The sequence below is a fragment of the Pipistrellus kuhlii genome, unplaced genomic scaffold, assembly GCF_014108245.1.
Source record: "Pipistrellus kuhlii isolate mPipKuh1 unplaced genomic scaffold, mPipKuh1.p scaffold_m20_p_4, whole genome shotgun sequence".
In the NCBI taxonomy this organism is placed as follows: domain Eukaryota; kingdom Metazoa; phylum Chordata; class Mammalia; order Chiroptera; family Vespertilionidae; genus Pipistrellus; species Pipistrellus kuhlii.
In genome coordinates, this window is record NW_023425540.1 from 11,439,786 (window position 1) to 11,464,899 (window position 25,114).

The following is a 25,114-nucleotide window of genomic DNA, read 5'->3' on the forward strand; positions in this document are numbered from 1 at the left end:
TGGCGAGCTGTCTTTTCTGATAAGATCCCTTGGAAAGGAAAGAACTAACCTCCTCCTAGGGAAAAAGTGGTGAGAGGCATGGTGGAATTATTCTAACCAGAAGGATGGGCTTTGTGAAGAGATCACTTTTAGACCATTCTCCATGAAGAGATTTTCATCAGGTCAAGCTTTGAGGTCTTTACAGCAATAGGTTTGTTCAAAAATTCCAATTGGACCTCTTTGGCCAGAAGAATGTTGTAGCAATGTGTGGTTGTGTTTTGAAATCTTGCCTCTTTGTTCCTTGAGGAGGTCATGTCTTCAAAGAGAGAATGATGGAATTTAGTCTTGAGAGAACCTTAGGACAGCTCACGTACACCCTGGTTTGAAATCCTCTGTACTCTTCCTGCATCCACGAACACCGCTTTCCTTTGGCTTTGGCAAGAAGTTCACCATGGGGGCAGTGAATGCCTCATGATTCCTAAATAAATTTTATAATAACCAGCCTATCTTTTACTGGTAATTAATGAAAGGGCAGGGCCAACCAATGAACCAATGGGAAAGATGAGGAATTAACAACTTTGTCAACATTACAAGTTGCCAATATTAATCTAAGTTTTTTTCTTTATTCTCGTTTCTGTTTGATTCCAGTCAAGTCTTCTCCAAAATTAAAAAAAAAAAAGTTACTAACTGGCTACTATATTAAAGCATTAAAGATATTGGAAAATGAGAAAGACTTATAAGTTAGGGTCCCTACAGGGTAAATGACTGGGATAGACGGATGGACACACACACACACACAGACACACACACACACACAGACACACACACCTCTGATACAGTGGGTAGGATGGAGTTACCACAGTGTCTGCAGGCAGGATGAGGATCAATATCAATTTTTAAACAGAGTGAAGTATGCATATGTCTCTTTTTCAATGGGTTGCAGTGTCCTACAAGCCTTTGGGAATGGGTTTCTACTTTCACCTATTCCTGAATGAGTGGAATATATGGTGAGTACCTTTGGTTTTTCATTCTGGAGTAGAGGAGGGCTTTCTTTTTCTCCCCTTTTCCCCAAACACAAGATCTAACACACTATGCATGCTTTACTGTTTGAAATTTTTATAAAGCCAATAAAATTGTGTGCTGGTCACTGTGCAGTTATTGTAATTTTGGTCCTACCTGTTTGACAATGAGCCAATGTCTAACTTAAAAAGTTCCATCCTCCCCTTGTACTTAAACCACCTTACAACTGTCTTGAGGAGTTACAACTGTCTTGTTCCATGTCTAGCTAGAAACTGGTATAGCAAAATTCTGTGCATTAATATAACATTAAAACAAATACTGGTAGGTTATTGATAAAGATTGCAATGAACCTATAATTTCTATTCATTAGAAATAATCTTTATAATTTGTATTAAATGTCAGTAGATACATCATTTGGAAATTTCTGCTTAAAGTAGATAGTAGATTCTATATACTTTTTTCTTTTAAAGGAAAGAGGTGTTGCTTTTTTAAAAAGTTCATTTTTATTAAATTTAGAGAGGAATCAAGAGGGAGAGAGAGATGGAAACATCAATGATGAGAGAGAGTCATTAATTGGCTGCTTCCTGCATGCCCCATACCGGGGATCAAGCCTGCAGCCCGGGCATGTGGACCTAACCAGGAATCGAACCCTGACCTTCATAGGTCAATGCTCTACCAGTGAGCCATGACACCTGGGGAATTCTATATATTTTTTATCTAACCGATAAAAAATAAAACATAATTTTTATATTTTATCATCAGCAAGGAAACAGAAACCTCAGTCCTACCTGAAGGAACTTTGAACTAGATTCTCCCACTAACCATTAGTAAGGAACACGCCCTGCTAAAACCTCCATTTTAAGCTGGTGAGACTGGTGTCTGATTTGGAACTGACAGAAATTATAGCACAGTATATTTGTCATGTTCTAAGTCACTAAGTCTGTGGTAATTTGTCCCAGTAGCAATAGGAAACAACCACAAAGCTTGTTTTACTCAAGGGTAAGTGGATATTTTTGAACACCATCCCTAAATGTTTCATAAGTCACTGCTTTCCTGGAAACTGTTCAGCTACAGTGGACTCATGCAAGACTTTAGAAGATATTTCTAGATGATCAAATAATTGTATTAGCTTGCTCAAGACTAAACTGGCACATATATAAGAAAATTGAAATCTTTCCTAGAGGCATGTGTGTAGACGAAGAGGGTGGTTTATGAAGCATCTTCCCTCAACTACGCAGAGAACACTAATGTGATGTGGTGCTGTATCTTTTCCCACTGCGAATCTGATGAAGCCATGTGAGTGCCTCCACACGTGTGGCCATCACCTTGGTCTGACTGCTCTCCTGTCTGGCTGACATCTTGTACTCCTGCCAGTCCTCTTTCACGCAGAAGAGACCCCCCCAAAGCTCAGTGTGAACAGAGTGTGCAGGGTTGGTATTATATGCCTTAATGTGGGAAAGGAGGACGCTGGATACAGGGAGAGGACTGAGGCAATTTCCTAGCTCTGCTGGAGTGAAGTCTGTATTATGTTCTCATTGCTTGAAGTGACTTTCTGGAACATCATCTGAAACATCCCCCCATAAGGATCCAGTCCTGTGACCAGTAGCAAGATGAGCCACACCTCTGGAAACATTTATTGGGTACAAATAACAAAAGGTTGAATTTACTTGAAAAGCTCTAGACTTCTTTCTTGACATTTGTGTTTTTTTAATTTTTAAAATTTTCAAAAAGAATAGTTTATGTACCTTTACAGAGAGAGGAAAGCAGAAACATCAATGTTAGAGTGTAACATCAATTGGCTGCCTCCTGCACACCCCCTACTGGGGATTGAGCCCAAAACCTGGGCATGTGCCCTGATCTAGAATCTAACAGACAGCCTTGAGGTGCATGGGATAGCACCCCACCAACTGAGCCACACCAACCAGAGCTCAACAATTTTTTTTTTTTTTAATATAAAACTGGTCCTTCCTTACAGCCAATTTAGAAAAATTTCCAGAGGGAAAAATTTCCCCTTCTTTTCTTTTCAAGATTACACAGTCTTCTGTTTGACTTCTTGCTGTGCACCTTACTGTCTTTTCCCAAGGAAGGTAATTTCTTTATAAATCAGGACAGTGATGGCTTGGTAATTACTTTGCTGAGCTGCAGGGACAGAATGCTTCAGTGGCCTACAGACCAGCTACCTCGTGCAGCTGGCAGAACACTGCTGCGTGCTGTCCTCCAATCTGTAGATGGTAGCTCCTACGTCATCGCCACCCTGCCCACACTGGGAAATGTAAAGACGGACGAGCTCCTTGCCGCTGACTAGGCATCCCTGGCCCCGTGAAGCTCTGCACAGACCGTGCCTTCTGGAGTCAGCTCTGCATCAGGGCACATTGTTCCAGAGGAGCCCAGAGCACAACCAGGATACCTGTGTGAAAATAACCCTATCGCTTTCAAGTACTGCCTAGGGTGTTAGCTACACGATTCCAATTAAAATTGATGGACGCCACAGAGTTAACTGCTCTAGGAAATGTCTGCTGCAGGTTTCCCATTAGGCTAAATTACAAGGAAGTCACAGGGAAGAAAGGGTGAGTGCTGCGTGCCTACCACTGTTAACAGTCTAATTGTGCTGGTGGCTCTTTGTGCTCCGTGACCGTCCACAGTTGTTGCTTAACTTGTGCTCGGGGACTGAGCTGTACTCACTGTGCCTGGAGTCACCAGACCGTGCCTCAGGCTCAGAGCATTGCCACGTGGCCCAACCCCCTTGGCTGCTCTCCCGCTGCCCCGTGTCCCTCAATGTCTGAAACATGTCACTGCAGCACATTTGGGATGGGCTCTTCTTTCCACTGTGCTGGCCGGGAATCCGATGCATCTCCTGTTGAGAGCGGCCACATCCCACCTGGCACCTCTGCTCAGCAAGGGGGCTTCCCATCAAGTCTCCCCATGGTGGCAAGCGCTCCCCTAGAACAAATCCATTCACTGGCCATGGCCCTATTACAAGTGCAACGGCAGCAAAAAGAAAATGTCATAACTCAAAATGCAATTTAAGTACAAAAACATGAATAAAAACAAATGTTTTCTTCCTTTCTGGCTACACCAAATTATTTCTTTATCAACCAGACATACATCAGGGTACATATAAAATACACATAATAAATTAGTAGGCTAGAAAACACTGCAAAACAGAAACAGAATATTCGCTTCACCAAGCAGGCAGCTTTCAGGAAAGCAAGCATCGTGGCTAAATAAAAAAGGAGCAACACTGAGGCCATCCAGTTCCTTGTATTTCCAGTCCTCTGTCTTCTCAGAAGTAGGAGAACAAAGCTGACTAATCAAGGGATTATAGGTAATTGCTTACTTGTCTTTTAAATGTCAGATTGTGGGTTTGAAGAATTTCAAGATTTGGCCTTATGTTCTGGATTATTAATAGCTATTATTCAAACAACCCTTCCAACTCTTATTTCAATTCGTCTCCTAATTCCCCACGTGCAGTCATGTAATCTTTCAATGTATTTACTTGCAGGAACTTTTAACAAATCATACTTCAAAGACTTACTGAAGCTGGGAATCAGTGTTGACTATTAAAAGCTCACTTATCTAGCTGATAAATTTCCTCACGGTCAATTTCTTATTTTCATGATTGCTTTGATCACTTACTGATACTTTATTGGACACCAGTAAGAACAATCGAGAAAATGTCTCCAGAGGAAAGAACTGCTTTAGCTCTTGTGTCCTATCACTCTCTTCTACCCACAGATACTCTGGGCAACTGCCAAGGTCTTCCCCGATGGTTTTACTCTGGGTAGTCACTGTCATACTGATGCCATCGACATTTCTCTACGTTAACTGCTCTTGAACCCTCCCCAGCATGGAAGGGTTAAGTGACAAACAGGTAGCCACCAAGCAGGGAAGGAGGTAGAGAAAGCCCCTGTCACTCTGCTGCTCCAGGCCAGCCACCTATCCATTCTTTTTTGATTTTCTTTCTTTCTGTCTTCTTACATTTCTTTCTTGAAAAAAAAAAAATATCCTTACATGTGTGGGAAAATGCTACTAAAAACAGTCCCTGGATCCAAACAGCTTAAGCTCCATGTCCAAATGGGAAGGGAATGATTAAAAATAAAAACCACATTTCCTTTAATCTTAGTTTACCCACCTCTCCTAATTGTTATCTCATAAATTTAGACATGTGGATGACTCATTTGGTAGTCTTTTGGGGGCCATAGAAAACTTAGACTCTAGTTCATTTGGCTAGTGATCATTGTGTAGTAATGGCTAGGTGAAATAGATTAACAAAGCCAATCTTTGGTCAAAGATCAATTAAAACTGTGAGGGCATCTGTAGCCTAGCTTCTTCTCATCTTGTTTTACAATGGAAAGATGTAGGTTGGGGGGGCTGGGCAGGTGGGAAGGAGGAGGAGAAACTATAAGAATGCAAATACATTTTGTATAAGAAAAAACTTTTACAGGAAACTCAGTAAAACTAAGATCTCTTGGCCTTTTTCACTTTCCCCCCCCGAAAGGCAGGAAGTATACATTGAATCTTAATTATTAAAATATGTTTTTACATTTTGGGGAAAATTCTAACTTATTAAAAGAAAGCAGAGTTAGCTTCTGTAAGAAATACGTATGTGGTCTTTCAAGTTTATGTGCTGGTCTGAATGGCAATTTTGCCATCATTTTTGGAAAAGTGTGTATCCAGTCCCACTCATCTTCCAAGTCTTTCCATTACCACAGAGACCCTAACTCATATTAGGGATGCGTTTTTTAAGAGTCGTTGGCTTTTAAAATCTCGGCTGCTATAGCACTTATGCAGATTCCCCGTCTTCCCCCATTACTGTCAGGAATGAACTTTTTCTTCTTCACGTGGTAGGGAAAATTTGAAAGAGGTCCTCACAAGATTCCTGCACCCCTGGTGGTTCAATCAAACACTAACCCCGGCACTGCTGTGATGGGTTTTTGCAGATGGAATTGAGGTTATGAACCAACTGGCCTGAAGATAGGGAGATGACCCTGCTGGGCCCAGTGTCATCATATAAGCCCCTCATGGTTAAGGGGAAGGCAGAAGGGTCAGTCTGAGAGACGTGGCCAAAGAGGAAGAGCCTGGTATTGGTGCTTTTGAGGAAGGTAGCCAGGAACCAGAGCTCATGGGAGCCTCTGGAGTGGAGGGCAGCTCCCATCCAGCAGCCAGCAAGGAAGCGAAGCCCTCAGTCTACAAATGCTGGGAACAGAATTTAGCCAATGACCCAAATGAGTCAGGAAGCAGATTCTTCCCAGAGCTCCCTGATAAGAATCCTTTGGCAGACACTTTGATTTTGGATATGATGAGGCTTCAAGGCAAGGAACCCGCCCAGTCCCCTGGACTTATGACCTACAGAATTATGAATTATGAATTTTGAGTTGTTCTTATCCACTAGGTTTGTGCTAATTTATTATAGCTGCAATGGAAGATGACTACATTCACATGTCCTCTTAAGACAGAAAAAACCTAACATAATATTTTTCATAAAAGTATTTTCTGAAATACTGCTAAAATATTTCAAAACTTTTAGATAAACGTTCTGCATCTTCAAGTGGAGGTATTTTTGATGCTCTTAAGGATGAGACGATGGCATTAGAATATTCAGATGCCTCCTGTTGCAGGAATGGTAACCTGGATGAGTTTCTCACCAACTCTAGGTAACCTAAAGCTGACTTTTCTTGGTTTACTGCTACTAGATGGTTGGCACTCAACATATGTGGAGGATAATGGCACCACTGGGTGCACAATTTCCTTACTGCTTTACCTGTGAAGGGGCAATGCTTCAAAAATCCAAGAATTGCAATGCTGAATAGAAAGGTCACAGAAAAACATACTTTGAGGAGCCACAGAGTTTCATTAAAATCAGGTCACAGTTGTCCACAAAGAGCTTCGTTTCATTGTTTCTCCTGTGATGCTAAGTAAGTGCTGAAATCAAAGGGATTCTCACCTGCTATGTATGTGTTTCATAGTCTTAAGGGTGAGCCAGGGTTAGGGTTTTATTTAAAAACTGTTCACTGAACCAGCTCAGTGGCTACCCTGAGAATAACTGGAAAACAAAAGAGAACATTTGTGCCCTCCACCACTGGCCCATGGCACATATGCTGTTCTGGCTTCCCTGCTCTTTGCAAATGATAATGGTTCATAAAACTCTGCCACAAACTACAGCAAATCTCATGGCAAGAATTTCAAGGCACCAATGCACTAGAAAAATAAGCCAGAAAATGTAATCTAAAAGCAAAAAAGATTTCTAACTCTGGTAATAAATTACTCTTAATATCAATCCCTTTACATAAGTTAATATGCAAAGGTTTTGGAGATTTGTTAATCAGAAAAAGAAAGAACAATTATAGAAAAGGGTGGAATGATTCCAGTTTTGAACAAAAGAGAAGCAGGGAGAGGATCCTTGTATATTATACAAATAGACCAGTAGATCAAAGGGATCAACTAGCCCAATATTTCCCTAAAATTCCTCAAGAAACATCATATTTTAATCACAAATTCTCACCATTATAGAATGTGCTAAAAATCATCTGTGTAGTATCAGTTCATTTTATTGGCAAATCTTCAAGCAAGTCCTTTTTTTAAAAAAAAAAATATATTTTTTGATTTTTTTTTACAGAGAGGAAGAGAGAGATAGAGAGCTAGAAACATCAATGAGAGAGAACCATTGATCAGCTACCTCCTGCACACCCCCCATTGGTGATGTGCCCGCAACCAAGGTACATGCCCCGGAATCGAACACGGGACCCTTCAGTCAGCAGGCCAATGCTCTATCTAGTGAGCCAAACCGGCCTCAGCGAGCAAGTCCCTCTTTTTTGCCACATGGACACAGCTCAAGGATAATGTGCCCATGACTGACACTCTCCCATCAGAACTGGCCACTCATAGGGCAGTGAGGTGAGTGGGCTATGGGTTACAGCACTTATGAGCCAGCCAGCCACAGCCTCACTCCTGCTTTCCATCCGATCTGCATCAGAGGGGTTGGGTGGAGACACTTACCTCTATATCAGTGTTGGTTTGCTTTTCCTTGTTTGGTTTTAATTCTAAATTTCCATTACCAAAGAGACCCTAACTCCCTAACTCATATTGAGGATGAATAAAATAGGAAGGATGAGAGGGAGTAAGAGAAGTAAGTAGGAGGAAATGACTATTTTTTTAAAAAACAAGCAGAGAGAGAGAGAGAGAGAGAGACAGACAGACAGACAGACAGACACGGGGGGGGGGGGGGGAAAAGGAGAAAAATAAAAGCAGTGCTAACTAGAACCTGCTTTAGGGGTTCTCTAAAGGTATTTTCTTGTGCACAAAACAGGTTGATTAATTGTCCTATAAGTATGTTGTCCTTCATCCTTGACTCCTGTCTCTCCTGAACACCTACATCCAGGTCAGAACATACAGCCAGCTCCAATGTCAGAGCATCTCCATCCACACTCCACCTCCATGGTCCCAGCCAGGTCTACAACCACCACCTTCTCTTGTCTCTTAATGGGTCTCTTAGCTTCTTCTCTCATTCCCCCCACCTCGCAGGATAGCTCTGTGACTCTTCTAAAATGTACATCAGGACAAGAGCCCAAGACCTTCCATTTCTCTTAGTCAATCTCAAAGTCTTGTCCATGGCACATGCCTAGGACCCTTCCTTCCTTTCCACTTGGTAAATCCTACTCATCTTTCATGTCTTTTTCACTAGAAGGCTTTCTTGTTTCCCTGAGCAGGTTAAGTCTATTTGTTCTCACTCATTTAAGGCTCCCTTTCATAACTCTCACCCCACTTACAATATCAGTTTACTTTCCACCAGGATTCCACACTCAGGTCACAGAGCATCAAGCTGTTTTGGGGAGAGCCTGGAAGATGGCCAGTTGGTCTACAAGAAGGCAAGTTGTGGGGAGGATGGGCAGCCATGCAAGCTGACCAAGTGAGGACAAACTCCAATTAAGTTAGGAGAAACCAGGCAGGCGCCCTGCCAGCTGAATCTATGCTCAGGAGCCCAGGCTGGCAGCAAGCAGCTGTCAATGGTCTCGCATCTGCATCCAGGGCCAGTTTTGGTCTGTGACTAAATATGCAAGGCTGCTTGTAATTGATTTCTTTGCTTGTCACATAGATGATAACTGGCTAGAATGGAAAGTAAACAACAGGACTAAGCAACACCAATGCTAATGAACTCTAGCATCAGAAAGGAAATAAAATTGAAAGTTAGCCACTGAATACTAGTAGCCTCCTACTGCCTTCTCCTTCTCGAGCCCTATTTCATTGAAAGTTCAGGGACAGACCAGATGGCATTCTTATCTCAAGCATGAATAAAGAATTTCAAGCAAGAGACTGTAGTTGAAGGCAGTGGGGACTCATGGAAAGAAAGATATGAAAAGTGAAAATGTAATGGAAATACTGCCACACCCCTACTTTGGCAGGTACTGACAGTCATTTGTAGAGAATGAAAGTATGTTATACTTCAAAAGATAACCTGGGAGAGTAGAAAAGCTTGGGTGTCAAATTTCAACTTTGCTATTATCTGCATGGCCTACGGCAACACATTTAACCTCTCTGATTCTCAGTTTCTCTATCTGTAAAGTAGGCTCAGCCGAAACAGGTTTGGCTTAGTAGATAGAGCATTGGCCTGCGTACTGAAAGGTCCCAGGTTCGATTCCGGTCAAGGGCATGTACCTTAGTTGTGGGCACATCCCCAGTGTGGGGCATGCAGGAGGCAGCTGATCGATGTTTCTCTCTCATCAATGTTTCTAACTCTCTCTCTCTCTCCCTTCCTCTCTGTGGAAAATCAATAAAAAATATTTTTTTAAAAAGTGGGCTCATGCTTTGGAAACATGAGATGAGACAAAAATCTGTGAAATACATGAGAACCAGATCTATAGTCACACCTCACACTTTCCCTCTTGACATCTGCTCACCTGGGCATATACACGATAGGGCAAAAGTAGGTTTACAGTGTGAGTACACAAAACATAGAGTTTATTCCTGTACATTATTAATTATTTTACTGTATTTGGGATAAGAAGCGCCATTCATTCTATCTCGACTGTTGATTTAGCACTTGACCAAGGAAGAGACAATGAGATGGCCATGGCTGTTGTAATAATTGACAAGCAGAGAAACAGGCTGCACTGTGTAGTGCTAATAGGCCACGCCAAGGCATCAATGCCACAGGAAAGAATTCTATTTGGATTCTGGAAGCACTGGTTTGAATCAGGGTTCACTCTCTACCATGTGCTCTAGGACAATTTGCTCAATTCCCGCAGTTTCACTTTCTTATTTAAAATTGGAAAGAACATAACAATCTGTCCTTTACAAAGCTGTCATGAGAATTAAGTGATGATTAGAGGTACTGAAGAGATTCTTGCCCATAAAGCACCACAATGATTTTATTTTTGTGTATTTAACTGTGCTGATACGTTGATAGACCAACAGCTTCTTTCACTTGAGATGGATGAGGAATTCAGTATCATAAGAATCAAGGGCAAAATGAGCCAACTCCAAGGACAAAATGTACTAAGCAGGACAGAGAAGACTGTCCAAGAGAAAGATATTCTGCTGTTTGATAAAACTAATGAATGTGTTCATCTTATCTAGCAGAAATATCACAAACACATCAAACAGCAAAAAACAAGTAGCAGTGGATTTCTAATCGAGGAATTAATCTCATACAAAAACTAGTGATCGTGCAGGTAGCGTTACCTCTACAACTGGGAAAATTTAATGAGCACCCAGGAGAGTGAAAAGGTTCCTTACTTTGATGAAAATTAGTACAGGACAGTGATTAGTCAGCCAGCAAAACAGCAAGAGAAGGGCCATCCACTGACTGACTTATTCATTGACTCATTCTGTTGAGAGCTATTTATCAGGTGCCTACCAGGTGCCTGATGTTGTTCTAGGGTTGGAAAAATCTATGATGATTTTATTATGTAGATAAGAAAGTAGCTTATGGAGAATAGGTTGGCAGTTAAACACAAGCACACAGGCAAGGACATCACTGCAAATTGTCAGAAGATGTGATCAAAAGCCCAAGATGCTTTGAAAAGGCATTAGGGAAGGCCTACTATGTGTGGGAGGGAGGGTGTTGAGGAAGGCCTCTCTGAATGGGAGACATTGAAGCTGAGATAAAAAGATAAAGGGAAGAGACTAAAGTCACCCAGGCACTGGGAGTCATGTGTGAAGGTCCTGAGGTAGAAGAGATCTTGGTGTATAGAGTAACAAAAAGGAGGCCATTCTGCAAACACTGAGGGCAGTGGGGCCCAGTATGGGGCTGGACACTCAAAGAGTCTGTCCACATAGTTGCAATGAGTTGATATCAGTCCTCAGAGTTTTAAAATAAAAACTCTAACATTCAGGTAGTCTCTTCTGAGCACTCATGCTGAGTGATATAATAACAAATGACCTTAATAATCCAGAAGTTAGAGAAGAAACTTCTCTGTAATGAAAAGATAAAAGGCCAATAATGTGAGAAAAAGAGGTTAGTCTGGACCAGCAAATGTAGTGGAGATTGGTAGAGAAAGATATAAAATGGGTAGAGAAAGACTCTAGAAGATAGGTTGACAGTTCCTCAAAAGTTATACACCGAGGTACTACATGATCCAGAAATTATACTCCTAAGTGTGTACCCAAAAGAACTGAAAATGGGTGCTCAACCAAATACATGTACATGCATGTCGATATCAGCATCGGTCACAACAGCCAAAGGGTAGGTACGGCCCAAATATCCATCGATGGATGAATTGGACACACAAAATGTAGTTTATCCATACAATAGATTACCATCCCTCTGCTGAAAGGAACGAAGTACTCATGCATGCTACAACCTTAAAAATGTTATGCTAAGTAAAGAAGCCAGTCACCAAAATTCATACACTGCATGATTCCATTTAAATGAAATGAAATAGCCAAAGTAGGTAAATCAACAAAGACAGAAAGCAGACTGGTAAATGCCAGGGCTGTGGGAGGAAAACTGGGGAGTAACTGCTTAGTGGGTACAAAATTTCCTTTTGGGATGATGAAAACATGCTGGAACTAGATAGAGGTGGTCGAACTTATCAACATTCACAATGTTGTGAATGTCCCAAATGCCACAAAATTGTTCACTTTTAAGTGGTTACTTTTATGTTACATGAATTTATTTCATCTGAATTTCTTCAAAATGAAAGAACTGGGTAGGGGAGGAAACACCGAGGAGTAGGTAGTCATGCTGGAGTCCAAGGTGTCCACTGGGTAGAAGGACACGTTTGTGCTGTTGGTCAGACTGACATGATCAGGTTCATCTTATTTCCATGGTGCATTGTGCTTGACCTTTGGCTACACTTGAATTGAAGCCCTTGGAGTGTAAAACGTTTCTAAAGAAAGAGGTGTGACAGGTGAGGTGAGAGGCTCTTTCTCCAATAGTGCTCCTGTCCCCACACAGCTCTGCCTTTCTGAGCTGATGTCCCTGTGGTCTCTGTAGGAGGCTGCTCAGTCAGTTGTCCCCCACACATATCTCTATCTAAGCTCCAAGAAGACTCTGGCTGGGTGCTCGAGAGGGAACAGTATGATAATTTGTCTCAATTATCTCCCTTCAAATGAGCCTTGGACAATCATAAAAAGAAAAAAATCCCAGTACAAGTTAATTTGTGAGCCTATTCCTGCAGATCCTAGCTGAGCCACTCTGCTCCATCTTATTCAGGAAGCACTAGCTTTAATCTATTTCAGCTGCTTAAGGGTGACAGGGGTCAAGGGTAAATGACATTTCATCATGTTTGCTAGTCAGGAAGGCAGTGCTGCCTGCAGAGGAGAAATAAGGTGAGGTTCCTTTATGTTCTAGAAAGAAGCTTATCAGCATTGCTCTTATACATGCTAAGGAAAATTACTGCCCTTCAGGTCCTATTGAGATTTTAAGCAAAGGCCCCAAACCATTTTCTTCCAAAACATGGGGCACGCACTGGCAGTCTCAGAAGGACAAAATGCATTTTCTTACTTAGAATAATTATTTTCTGCAGCAAGCTTCGCTGGCTCCAACCACACAACCCACAAACTTGCACAGAATAGAGAGCTCTTAGAGCTATAAGTACCAATCATGGCGACAATGCCTTCATTTAGCAGGACCCTTGTTTGTTTATATAAATTAGCCTGCAATTACCAGTTACATTGTTGGTCCAAAATAAGGTCAGGCACAATGTGACCCAGGCAAGAACAATGGTCTGGATACAAAAGTCCAGACAGGACTATTATGGAGAATTATGGGAGGTGATTAATCAGCTGGCCTCTTCCTGGGTATTTTCATTCGCACATAAAATCCTTGTGTTAACATAGCTACTCTCTGGTCCTAAGTTACCTTAAGAGAGATGTAATTAGTTGTTAGGATTCATTAGCTCCAGTTAGTACATCCATGGCACAGCATCTTCCTTGCTGGTTGAGTGCTTGCTAATAGGAAATAATGGTGTATTTGTACCTCTTCGGGACAATAACGAAGGACGTAGGGTTAGTCTGAAGTTCTGGCATGTCTGTCCTTTTACTTACCAGACTGAAAAACTGGAAATAAATTTCTGACACAGGCAGAAAAGCAGAGCATCTGAAAAAGCCAGTGTTGAAGGCTGTCAATCTGTTAGCACCTGTTATTACTATTGCTTCTGGTGCTTAAACCTTTCGAGGCAAGAACATCAACTAAGCATAACACCTGAGCAGAGCTGCCCTCTCTTGGGAAAACATTTTAGTTGGTACTTCCAGAAGCTTCTGTCAGCTCAGAACAAAAATTTTCCAACAAAAACATAGGGATATTTTTTACTTTCAGCTTCTCCAATTCCTTGTTTCCAGAATGAGCAATGAGAGGAGAGGAGCAATTCTATAAAATGATGAGGATCCCATCACACAGACGCCACTGGGAGCTCCATGATGCAGAACACAAAAGCAAGTAAAGATTCTCCCATTCACCCACCTGTATCCTTTCTTCCTATGATCCTCTTGCCTCCATAGCTCTCTGGATTCAGAGACCCCATTTCTCACTCCTCCCTATTACAGCTCTAAAAGATGTTGGAGATAAACCTAGGGAATCAGGTGTCCCACTCAACCTTCCCCCATGGTGGGCTGTCGAATGCCCTTAGGTGAATAGTCATATGACACAGGAAGTCATTAATGGTCCATGAGACCAGCATGACAGATTGAACCTTTTCTACTGTTTATTTCAAATATTCTTGATCAATTAAGGAAACTTTTTTTAAATTTTATTTTTTTATTAAATTATTATCTGTGTACATATTTTTACCATTGCCCCCCCCCCCCTCTCATGCATACCCATCCTCTCCAGAGTAATTAAGGAAACTTTAATTTAAATACTAAGGGCCCGGTGCACGAATTCAAATTCATGCATGGGTGGGGTACCTCAGCCTGGCCAGTGATGGGTGGATAGGAGTTGTGGCCAGCCGAGGGGAGGAACTGTGGGAGTGTCTGCTCCCTGGTGGTTAGTGCACATCATAGCGACTGGTCGTAAAGGTTGCTTAGACTTTTATATATAGAGAGATTCTCAGCTAAGTAAGGAACCTGACTCCAGAAAAAGAGAATGAAGCAGGTAACAGAACCGAGACAGACTGTGCAGAGCGCAGTTGGCAGCCAGCTCCCCACTGTGAATTCATACAAAGGTGGGCAGGAGGTGTGCTCTCTGAATTGGTGCCTCTGGATAAATGCTGTTTGTGGCTCTCATTGGTTATGTTTCTCTGTCCTCCAAGAGCAATCACAGCTGCAAGTTGGAGACCTTCATTTAATGTGAATGAATCTGGGCTAGCCTCCACACATGCTCTGCGTATTCTCTGATGAGTTGTACCCATCTTCTTGGTAGGATTGTCCCAACTCTGATAAATTCTGGCTTTATTTTAAAATAATTGCTGCTTAGAAAATGGAAAATAGAAATGGTATGAAAACAGATTTGTTAAAATATTGGAGAAGTTTAGTCCATAAGCAATAAGTGAAACTGCTGGCGAACTCTTTCTTCCTCAATTTATGGTTAATAGACTTATTTCTTTGCTTCTTCTCCAGGGACACTATTTCTGATACAATGTAATATAATTTGGAAGGCAGCAAGAGGAAAAATTATATCTTTTAATATAAAGAAATTATGAAGGATTTTAAGAGTAAACCATCTCTTAAAATTTGCTTTTTATTTATCAGGGAGTTAACATCTTACAACCCAATATTTTATAGAGATAAATATTAAACTCCATTGTGTACTAACTGGGAATTAACTAAGCTTTTTCATTTAATTTTTTTTTTCAGTGGAAGTAATTTGTTCATACTAATGGAAATATTTGAATATTCATCCTCTGAGAGAGACTATTCATATTGAAAAGATAAACTTTAATGTTTGCTATCTTTTTAAAAGAAGTCCATATTTGCAAGAAAATTATAAGATAAATAATTTAGAACAAGTTTTAGTTAGATATTGCATATTTTCATAATTAAATAGATCAAATTTTGCAGAAATAAATGATGGAGACTTAGGGAGGTATGGAATGATGGGATATTTTATATTAATAATTAACATTTTAGGTGAATCATTATACTCTCACTTTTTCTTACTTAGGAAAACAAAATGCTTGGGGAGAAATGATGCCAATTACTATTTAATTGAATATGATTGCTAGGAAGAACTTAGTAAAAATTATAGTCCTCTTGGCAAATAGAAAGGTCTTCTGAAAGAATTGAAAACTAAGTTTTTTTTTCAGACTATTCCTGATAGAAAAGGTAAGAGAAATGAAAAATTTTGAAGTGATAGAAAGCTTCATACCTATAAGATAGAGCAGTAAACCAAGTAAAAGTAAAAAAAAAAAACAAACCTTTTTATATGAAAAGAAAGAATGTATCAGTAAGAGGGAGGTTGGTTAGCCATGAAATATTGAAAAAAGCATATTGCCTATTGAGGCATTATTTAGGAAAAATACACTTCCATTTGTCTAGTCTTGGGGCAGCCTAATGGGACTTAGGGTACATGAAGCTGTCTTCATGACATTACCCTTACTTTCAACAGCAATTGTATCTATTTGCTCTTCACCATAACCCTCAAACCTACCATATGTCTAAGCACACAGTAGGGATTCAAAAGAATAGATACTGACAGAATAAAACTTTCAGTCAATATAACTAACCCCTTTTATTTGGGTACTACCAAGCAGCTTTCTGATGATAATGTGACTTTTAGTGGTTAGTCTATAGAGAAGAGAAGTACTGATGAAAGGTTAGGCTTATGGACTGTTCGTGAAAAACCACCCACTCAAACCTCTGAGTGCAGGAATGTCACTGACTGATGGTCCTGCTAAGCCCTGAAACCTGCCATTGTATCTGACCTACTTCAGAGGCCTCATTCCTCATGGAGGCACCACAGTGTCAAGGCAACCTTATCCAGGGAAATACAGGACTCCTGGGAAGGATTGTTTAGGCTCAAGAACTCTCCAATGGTTTTGCTGAAATCGTTTAAGTCCAATACATTTTCACACAACCTTTTCTTTCCATCCCCTCATCTTTTCTTCCCCTCCCCTCCCCTCCCCTCCCCTCCCCTCCCCTTCCCTTCCCTCTCCTCTCTTCTCCTCTCCTTTCCTTTCCTTTTCTCCTCTTCCTCCCTTCTTTCCTTCCTTCCTTCACTTGGGAGTTGGACCTGCATTATGGTTTGGTGTTTATCCTTGTTCCTCTGGCTCTCTTCCATTTTTCCTCTCAAGTGTTGCCCTAATTAACTATCCTGCAGGGATTGCTAATTCCCTCCTGGTGTCTGCTTCTCATAGGATCTGATCTGAGGCAGCGTCCTGTCCTCAGTGTAAATAAGCACACATGTTCTTGGGCTGCTTCTTGCCTCTGCCTAATGGGACATGGTGGGTGGGTGAAGTCCAGCTGTGCATCACACACCCATGCATTTATATCACCCTTCCTTCTCTTACTTGCTCTATGACTTGGGGCAAGCTACTTTACCTTTATTAGCATCACTTTGTGATTTCTCAAATGGAATAGAAACTCCTACCTTACTGGATTATTGAGATAATTGCATTAAACAGGATGCATATTAAAGAAGCATAGCATTATAATAATGCTAAACCAAAGGCTAATTTCTTCCTAATAGTATTGCAGCTTCAAGGTCCAATTTATCACCAGGTAAGGTCAAAGGTCAGGCCCTACAAGAAGGGTGATGCCCCACTTCGGGTGTCTTCAATTAGGGATCAAGTGAGAGAACATTTGGGGTCAGCTAGCAAATGCCCTGACCATGCTTTACATTTTCTCTTACATTTAATCGGGGACAACTAGGCTAAACCTCTCCTTCACAGCCCTGGAACTTGAGGCCAAGGTCATGTGGCCTAGTTTCCCTCAAGATGTATCAAATTAGGGGGTCAAATATAGAGCTTCTAATTCCAGATGAAAGGTCAGTTCAAATATATTCAAAATTTAGATTTTAAGAGGAATATGTATAAAGATTTTTCTAGGAGTCTTCATTTATTGTTGAATCATTAACAATTTCATCAAACTATAAGACTTTAAAATAGTTAACCATGGAAACCTCAATTTAAGAACAAACCTGGTAATTGGTATAATAATTTTTATGTTGTTATATAGAGAATTCCTTGACGTTCCATTGTGACTACCTTTTCTTGGAGGTAAAGAAAGGAAAGTATTACTTCTACTTGAAAATAGAGACTAAAGCCAAAACCGGTTTGGCTCAGTGGTAGAGCATCGGTCTGCGGACTGAAGGGTCCCAGGTTCGATTCCTGTCAAGGGCATGTACATTGGTTGCGGGCACATCCCCGGTAGGGGGTGTGCAAGAGGCAGCTGGTTGATGTTTCTCTCTCATCGACATTTCTAGCTCTCTATCTCTCTCCCTTCCTCCTCTCTGTAAAATATCAATAAAATATATTAGAAAAAAAAGAAAATAGAGACTAAAAATTAATGATAGTTAAAATTAGGGAATAAGTATACTTTTGGTTTCTATAATAGAATGAACCAAATATGCTTCATACTGATCAACATGACCTGCAAGAATGTTTTAATTTATTAAAAGTTATTTCCCAAAACTATATCAAACAGTGAAAGTCAATTATTATATTATTATATTATATTATATTATATTATATTATATTATATTATATTATTAAATATATTAAATATATTAAATATTATATTATATTGTTAGAGTCTAAATTGTGCCCTCCCCCAACCCCAAATTCATATGTTGAGGTTGTAAACACCAGTACTTCAGAATGTGGAATGTGACTATTTTAGGAGATAGTCTCTTTCAAGTGGTAATTAAAATAAATGAAGACTTTGGAGTGGGCCTTACAAGAAGATGAGATTAGGACAGAGATGCACAGATGGAAGACCATGTGAGGACATGACGAGAAGGTGGCCATCCACAAGCCAGTGAGAGAGACCACTGAGAACCATCCCTGCCAACATCTTGATCTCAGACATCTAACTACCCAAACTGAGAGACATTATATTTATTTAAGTCACGGAAGAGACCTGTGGTACTTTTTAATGATAGCCCTACCAAATGAATTCACATCAACAGCCATCTCCTTCAGATTGGGATGAAGTGAGCTAGAGCAGTGCACCTTGGGAGATCAGAGCCCTTGTCAACAGTGGAGCTGCTGAGGGAGAAGCCCATCCATCCTCTCTGATGGAGTCCTAAAATCTCCTATTCCTTTTGCCCTCCTGAACTCTGTTCCCTTCCTTAGAAGAGGATGTTCGTTGCTGAGTCATGGCCCCTCATTCATAATAGACACAACTGACCAGAAGTGGAGAGCTGCTCAGCAAGGAGCATCTTCTTCTTTAGGGCCAGGTGTAGGAAAATGGGTGTGAGTGGGTGAGGGGTTCTCCTCTGTCTACAGCATCTAGATACACCAGGTCCTTCCCTTTTGAAGGACCTGGATAAGAGTGTTGAACTCAGCTGGAATACATCCAGAGCTCTTTATACAAGACTTAAAAAATACTTTAAAAAACAGATCCTTCTTAGATGAATAATATTGGCAACCAACTGAACATAATATAAAAACAATAATAATTCTTCTTACCTGTGGTTGAGTCCCATAAAATACATGTCCTCGGGGCTTTCCTGCCAGAGTGTGATTATCACTAGTATTACTTCCTTACAGTGTTTTCTCAAGGTCACTCTGGAATTAGTGGTTCCATGGGACCAAGCACTCATCCATTATATGGGGAAAAATGACTAATTGAGGGTGTGAGTTTAATTATATTCATAAGCAAAGGCACAGCGCAGCTCCTCTGACAGGCTTAATAACATCCTCATGTTCACAGAGATCGATGGGAAAAATTAGGGTTGTATATTGTTGTCCTTCAGGACAAGATGCCGAAGTGGGGACAGAATAATAAAAATAAATAAATGACTCAACAGCAGCAGGAAATGAGCTGTGGAAGTTAGCAAAGCCAGCCTTATGCAAATACTTCAGCTGGAGATAAGTCCTAAGCATGCATGACTAAAGGGAAGTACCAGAGAGCGGAGTTGTCTTACTGAGCTGCCAGATTAAAATGTGAAAAGGGTACTCAGCCAGGGCTTCACCTACAGTTCTCTCAGAAGTGATGATAATGGCTGAGACAGGGATCTTTAAGATATTGATTTGTGATACTGTAATTGGGAAGCATGGTCATGCTTCACATTAAATTAAGAAAGCGTCCATTCTGTGACCAGCGGCTGGAGCCAGCTTCCTTAAATGATACATCATGTCATGTGCCCTGCATGAGCACCTATAATGGCTTCTAGCCCTCTGTTATATAAACATTGATATTCACTGTTGTCCACAGGAGGTATCTTAAAAATCAGACACACAGGGTATCCTGGTAAATTCACTGCTCTACTCTTCCTGTCACTTCTCCCCACCTGCACAACTGTCCTGCACAATTGCTCCCACAAACAGCTGACCATTGTGTTCTCTTGGTCAAGATTCACCATAGCTTTCTACTCCTACAGACTCAGGTCTATGTTCCTAAACTCTGCATTTCCTGAAGTTCCCTAGGGTCGAAGACCACCTGCAGATCCTGGAATATCCCCATGTCTGTGTCAGAGCATGCCTGCCACTCTTTTTGAAATTTTTTTCTTTTTTTTATTGTTTAAAGTATTACAAATAGTAGTACATATGTCTCTCCCCCCCTTTTTCCCCACTTGACCTTCCCCTAATTTCCCTTCCCCTCCCCCCTCAGTACATGCCCTCACTCAATGTCTTGCGTCCATTGGTTATGCCAATATGTATGCATACAAGTCCTTCAGTTGATCTCTTACCTCCCTTCACCCTTCAACTCTCCCCAGCCTTCCCACTGTCATTTGATATTCTGTTTGATGCTTCTTTGCCTCTGTATCTATTTTTGTTCATCAGTTTATAATGTTCTTTACTATCCATAAATGAGTGAGATCATGTGGTATTCTTCTTTCACTGGCTGGCTTATTTCCCTTAGCATAATGCCCTCCAGTTCCATCCATGCTGTTGTAAATGGTAAGAAGAAGCCATCAATAAAACAACAAGAAAGCCCATTGCAGGGGAGAACATATTTGCCAATGTTATCTCCGATAAGGGTTTAATCTCCAACATTTACAGAAAACTCATACAACTTAACAAAAGGAAGGTAAACAACCCAATAAAAACAAACAAACAAACAAACAAACAAACAAAATGGGCAAATGAACTAAATAGACACTTTTTGAAAGAGGACATCCAGAAAGCCAAGAGCCATATGAAAACATGCTCAAAGTCACTAATCATCTGAGAGATGCAAATCACAACTACAATGAGGTATTACCTCACACCTGTCAGAATGGCTATCATCAACAAATCAACAAACGACAAGTGCTAGTGAGGGTGTGAAGAAAAAGGAACCCTCCTTCACTGAACAGTATGTCATTTCCTCAAAAAGTTAAAAATGGAATTCTCATTTGACCCAGTAATACCACTTCTAGGAATATATCCCAAGAAAACAGAAACACCAATCAGAAAGGATATATGCACCCCTATGTCTATAGCAGCACAATTTACTATAGCTAAGGTTTGGAAACAGCCTAAATGCCCATCAGCATATAAGTGGATTAGAAAACTGTGGTACATCTACACAATGGAAAACTAAGCTGCGGTAAAAAGAAGGAACACCTGCCACTCTTTCTGGGCACAGTGCTCACCTACTGCATTGACTGATGAGGCCCTTTCTCTGTTTTGCCCCAACACCCCTGATTCTTGACTAATTCTTGACCGCTCTGACTAAGTTCATCACCCTTTCCCCAGCCTTTCCTTCCCAACTATCCTAAGATATTACACTAGGGTTTATTGTATGGGTGGCATTTTCTTGCAGTAGATTATGAGTTTCTGAAAAGCTGGGACTTCTTTGTTTATCTCTGCCTCTCTGGTCCCCCAGGGCACACGGCAGGGATTCAGCAAATGCTTACAGATAGGCTGTTGAAAGGCAGGAGCAAAAAGAAATTTCTTTAATGTAAACAAATTCTGGGTTTTGTTTAAAAAATGAAGAATGTAAATACTGCACATACTGAAATCTATAATTTTCCATCGTGCTATAAACATTTGCGACTGTTTTGGTGTGTTGCCAACATTGGTTCTAAATACGTAGCAAATAATAGTAGATATTTATTGAAACTTTTCATTTACTGAGTCTTAATTTGATAAATTAATTGTAGCCCCTCATTAGGGCTGTTTTCCCCCCCTCTTTGTTCACCCTGCTTATAAATGTGGAATGATTCATAAACACATTCAAATAAGAGAAGAGAAATTATATTTCTTTCAGTATAAGGGCAGAAATTAAATTCAGGGGGAAATGAAATATTCACCATACACTGATGAGTTTGGCTTTGCTGCTCCCATGATAAACTCAAAAAAGTGGGAAAACCCTAAACCTGGTTGCATCCACACTAAGGAAAGTCAATGTGGTTATAGGAAACTCTTATCTAAATCAGATGTCCTCATTTTTTGCTCCCTATGATGTGGTCACTCCTGGCCAGTAGCAGAAGCAGCACCTGGGTGCATGAACAAAGATGAATGACAGGCATCCCATTCTGACCTCTTTGCTCTAGGTCACATCCAGACCCTAAGCTCAGCTAGATGAGCTACAAAAGGGATTCTTGAACCCACATTGGTCTAGCTCACCATCCGAGTTTTCACTGAACAATGTTGAATGTAAGCTCAAATTGGTGGTGATCTACATCCTTACCTCAGCCATCATGAATATTTAATTATGTTGCTATATTATTCAGGGAGAATTTTAACTGATGGCGCTAACCAGGTCTTTGCTGGCTATACTTCTACAATTGATTCTGAGGCGATTCTGTGATCTTCATTAGGAATGATGACGAGTTTACAAGTCAGGAATGCTCTGAAGGAAAAATTACTTTAATAGTTGCAAATAACTGAAATAGACAAATCAGGTATAAAGGGTCAGAAATGCCTACAGTTTTAGCTTTGGGAGAGTTTTATTTCTTACGCTGCCACAGAAGTTTTCAGGATGATAATAGACTTTAAGAAGTTATAAAATAGATGGCTCAACAGGGGGGTTTGGAGAACTGTACATTTGGCTTTTGATGGAGCCTATCCAGAGAAACCGTGTCAAAAGATCATTATTTTGTGACCTTGAGGAAAAGCAAAATTGCTAGAGGATTTCCTATTCCTACGCATGAATGCATGTTGATGTTTATGGAGACAGACTCTCTTTATCTTCCTCTATGCATGCACATTTCACACAAGCACACACGCCCCTCTTCAAGACTGGAGGCTAAGAGCACTGCTATAAATATTCATGAGGTAATTATTATTAATGTCACCAAGGTGATTTTGTTCCTTCTCAATAGAGACGGGTTTTTGCACCTAGAAACCAATCAACTGTAGGAGAAATGGCAGCTTTGAGCCAGTCCAGCAAAAGCAATCCTGCACATTTTACTTTTGAAATATAGACTATTTGACTAGATATTTTAAGTCACGTTTTGCCCCGCCCCAACATCAATCTTATCCAGCAGAGAATCCCAACTCTGGTCTACAATGCAACATCCTTGGGAGCACAGTTTCTAGAGTTTGAAAGAACTTGATTATTACATTCTTTTCTAAGAGCAAAAATTAGGCAAAACATAAGGGTGATCCAAAGATATCTCAAGAGATTTCTGGGAAATGATTTTGTATAAAGATACATTGGGAGAAAATTACTACACATTTACTAGTTTTATTATTTAAAAATTCATATAATAGGTCTTATTAGATAGCTATTCTAAGAGTTATAGGTTTTCAATCACACACAAACAAAAAAAATTAAAATAGCTACTGGCCACAATCAACTAAATCCTTAGGTATAAGTCATGGACTCTCCCCCAACCACCAGCTGACCTGCCTGGTTACCTTATGTGTGTATGTCTTAACATGGGAAATTACTGGAAAGTACTGTTTTCCAGAGAAAATGAACTATTTTTGGTTGAAATGAAAATGTGTGTTTTTTTGTTTGTTTGTTTTTTGCCCAAGACCTCAGAAAACATGATAAACAAGTTGAATACTGGTATAGGTACAGGAGAGTGGGAGATACACTCATCAGCACCTCATTAAAAATGTTTTTACTAACTTCTCATACTCCATTGCCATATCAGCAGTCATCCTTTCAGACACTCTGATCTTGAGTAAAACAGCAATTAAAGTTACAGGATCAGTGAACCTGTATGATGACAGCAGGAGGCGGCATTGACATGGGACTCACCTTAGGCATCCAGTGGCATTTCGCAGCACCTGTGAGGAATGCAGCTGTATTTTTCGGTCATCCTGAAGGGGTGAATTTTCCCAGCCCGAGTGGGGGATGATCACGGCATTGGTCAACACTGCCAGGGTGTCCTGGATGATTGGCATTTTGAGAGCATCACAAGACGAGAGATTCCAAAGGACTCCTGCAAGGTAGACACAGACAGAGCTTTTGGATGGCCACTGTTTTCTCTCATCTCAAAACCATTTCCCCTAATCAGGTTAATAGCATGAGCAGAGGGATTAAGGTAGTTATGTCCTAGAGTGCACCTTTAATTTTAGAACACCTATGTGAACCCATTAAAAAGTACTGTGGCCTGGCCAGTGTGGCTCAGTGGTCGAGCGTTGACTTATGAACCAGGAGATCAAGGTTCTATTCCTGGTCAGAGCACATACCAGGTTGTGAGCTGGATCCCCAGTGTGGAGCATGCAGGAGGCAGCAATCAATGATTCCTCTCATTATTGATGTTACTATCTCTCTTTTCCTCTTTCTGAAATCAATAAAAAAATATTTTTCAAAAAAAAGTTCTAGGACTATCTGACAAGTGGGTGGAAGAACTGTGACATGATTAATTGTTCCATCAGGGAGGCTAAAAGATTGAGATATTTGATTGACTGGAGGATACCTATCAGGCATCCATTTCACTATTAATAGAAGGAACCCAAGTAGCCAAATTCTAACCAAGACCAAAAAGCAGTGAAAGTCATCTGAATTGGACTACCAGGGCACGTTAGTCTTCTCCAAGACCTCTGTATGCACACGTGGTCTGTCTGACTCAGTGTCCATGGAGAACCACCCACCATTGCAAGACCTTATGAGAATCCAGCATCAGGTCTGGTAATGAAAGGTTCAACAAGAAATCTAAATTTCCTGTCACACTGACAGTTTTTTCAGCTTTTCCCTGAAAGCGACCCTTAAGGAGGAGCTACAGATTGTTCTTTCTTATAGAGCAACAAAGAGAGCTGTAGAGCATGTCTTCCAAGGACAAAGTGTAACAGCAATAATGTGGGCTGAGCAAAATAAAACATTTTTAGAACAGATAAAATGGTTCAGGTTTCTACATATTTTTAAAAGAAACTTTAAAATGACATTAATCTTAGAAAAGGCCGTAAGTATTGAATATACATATAATAATATCACTTGAAAATGCTTTTAAAGTAATTATTCTTTTTGTTGTTCAAACAGTACACATAAAGGGAAAAGAAACTGAAAGTGCTGCTCCATTTTACTATAGAAAAGATTGCATTCTCTCTCAAGACTAACATAAATAGACACTATCATTGCAGATATCGGGGGGAAACAGCACAGTTGTACTTAGAAACACATCTTTGAACTCACTTGTTGTTTTTGTTTTTTAAAAAAATATATATTTTATTGATTTCTTACAGAGAGGAAGGAA

General features: G+C 40.4%; 1 protein-coding gene across 7 annotated transcripts in view; it reads right to left on the reverse strand.

Moving 5' to 3' along the window:
• Positions 1-25,114, reverse strand: part of CTNND2 (catenin delta 2) — a 716,413-nt gene that overhangs the window by 117,135 nt on the left and 574,164 nt on the right. For all 7 annotated transcript variants that reach the window (XM_036410294.2, XM_036410290.2, XM_036410291.2 and 4 more), the window contains one exon: positions 23,677-23,860. In XM_036410294.2, the coding sequence (XP_036266187.1) occupies positions 23,677-23,860 (184 nt within the window). The remainder of the gene's footprint in view (positions 1-23,676; positions 23,861-25,114) is intronic.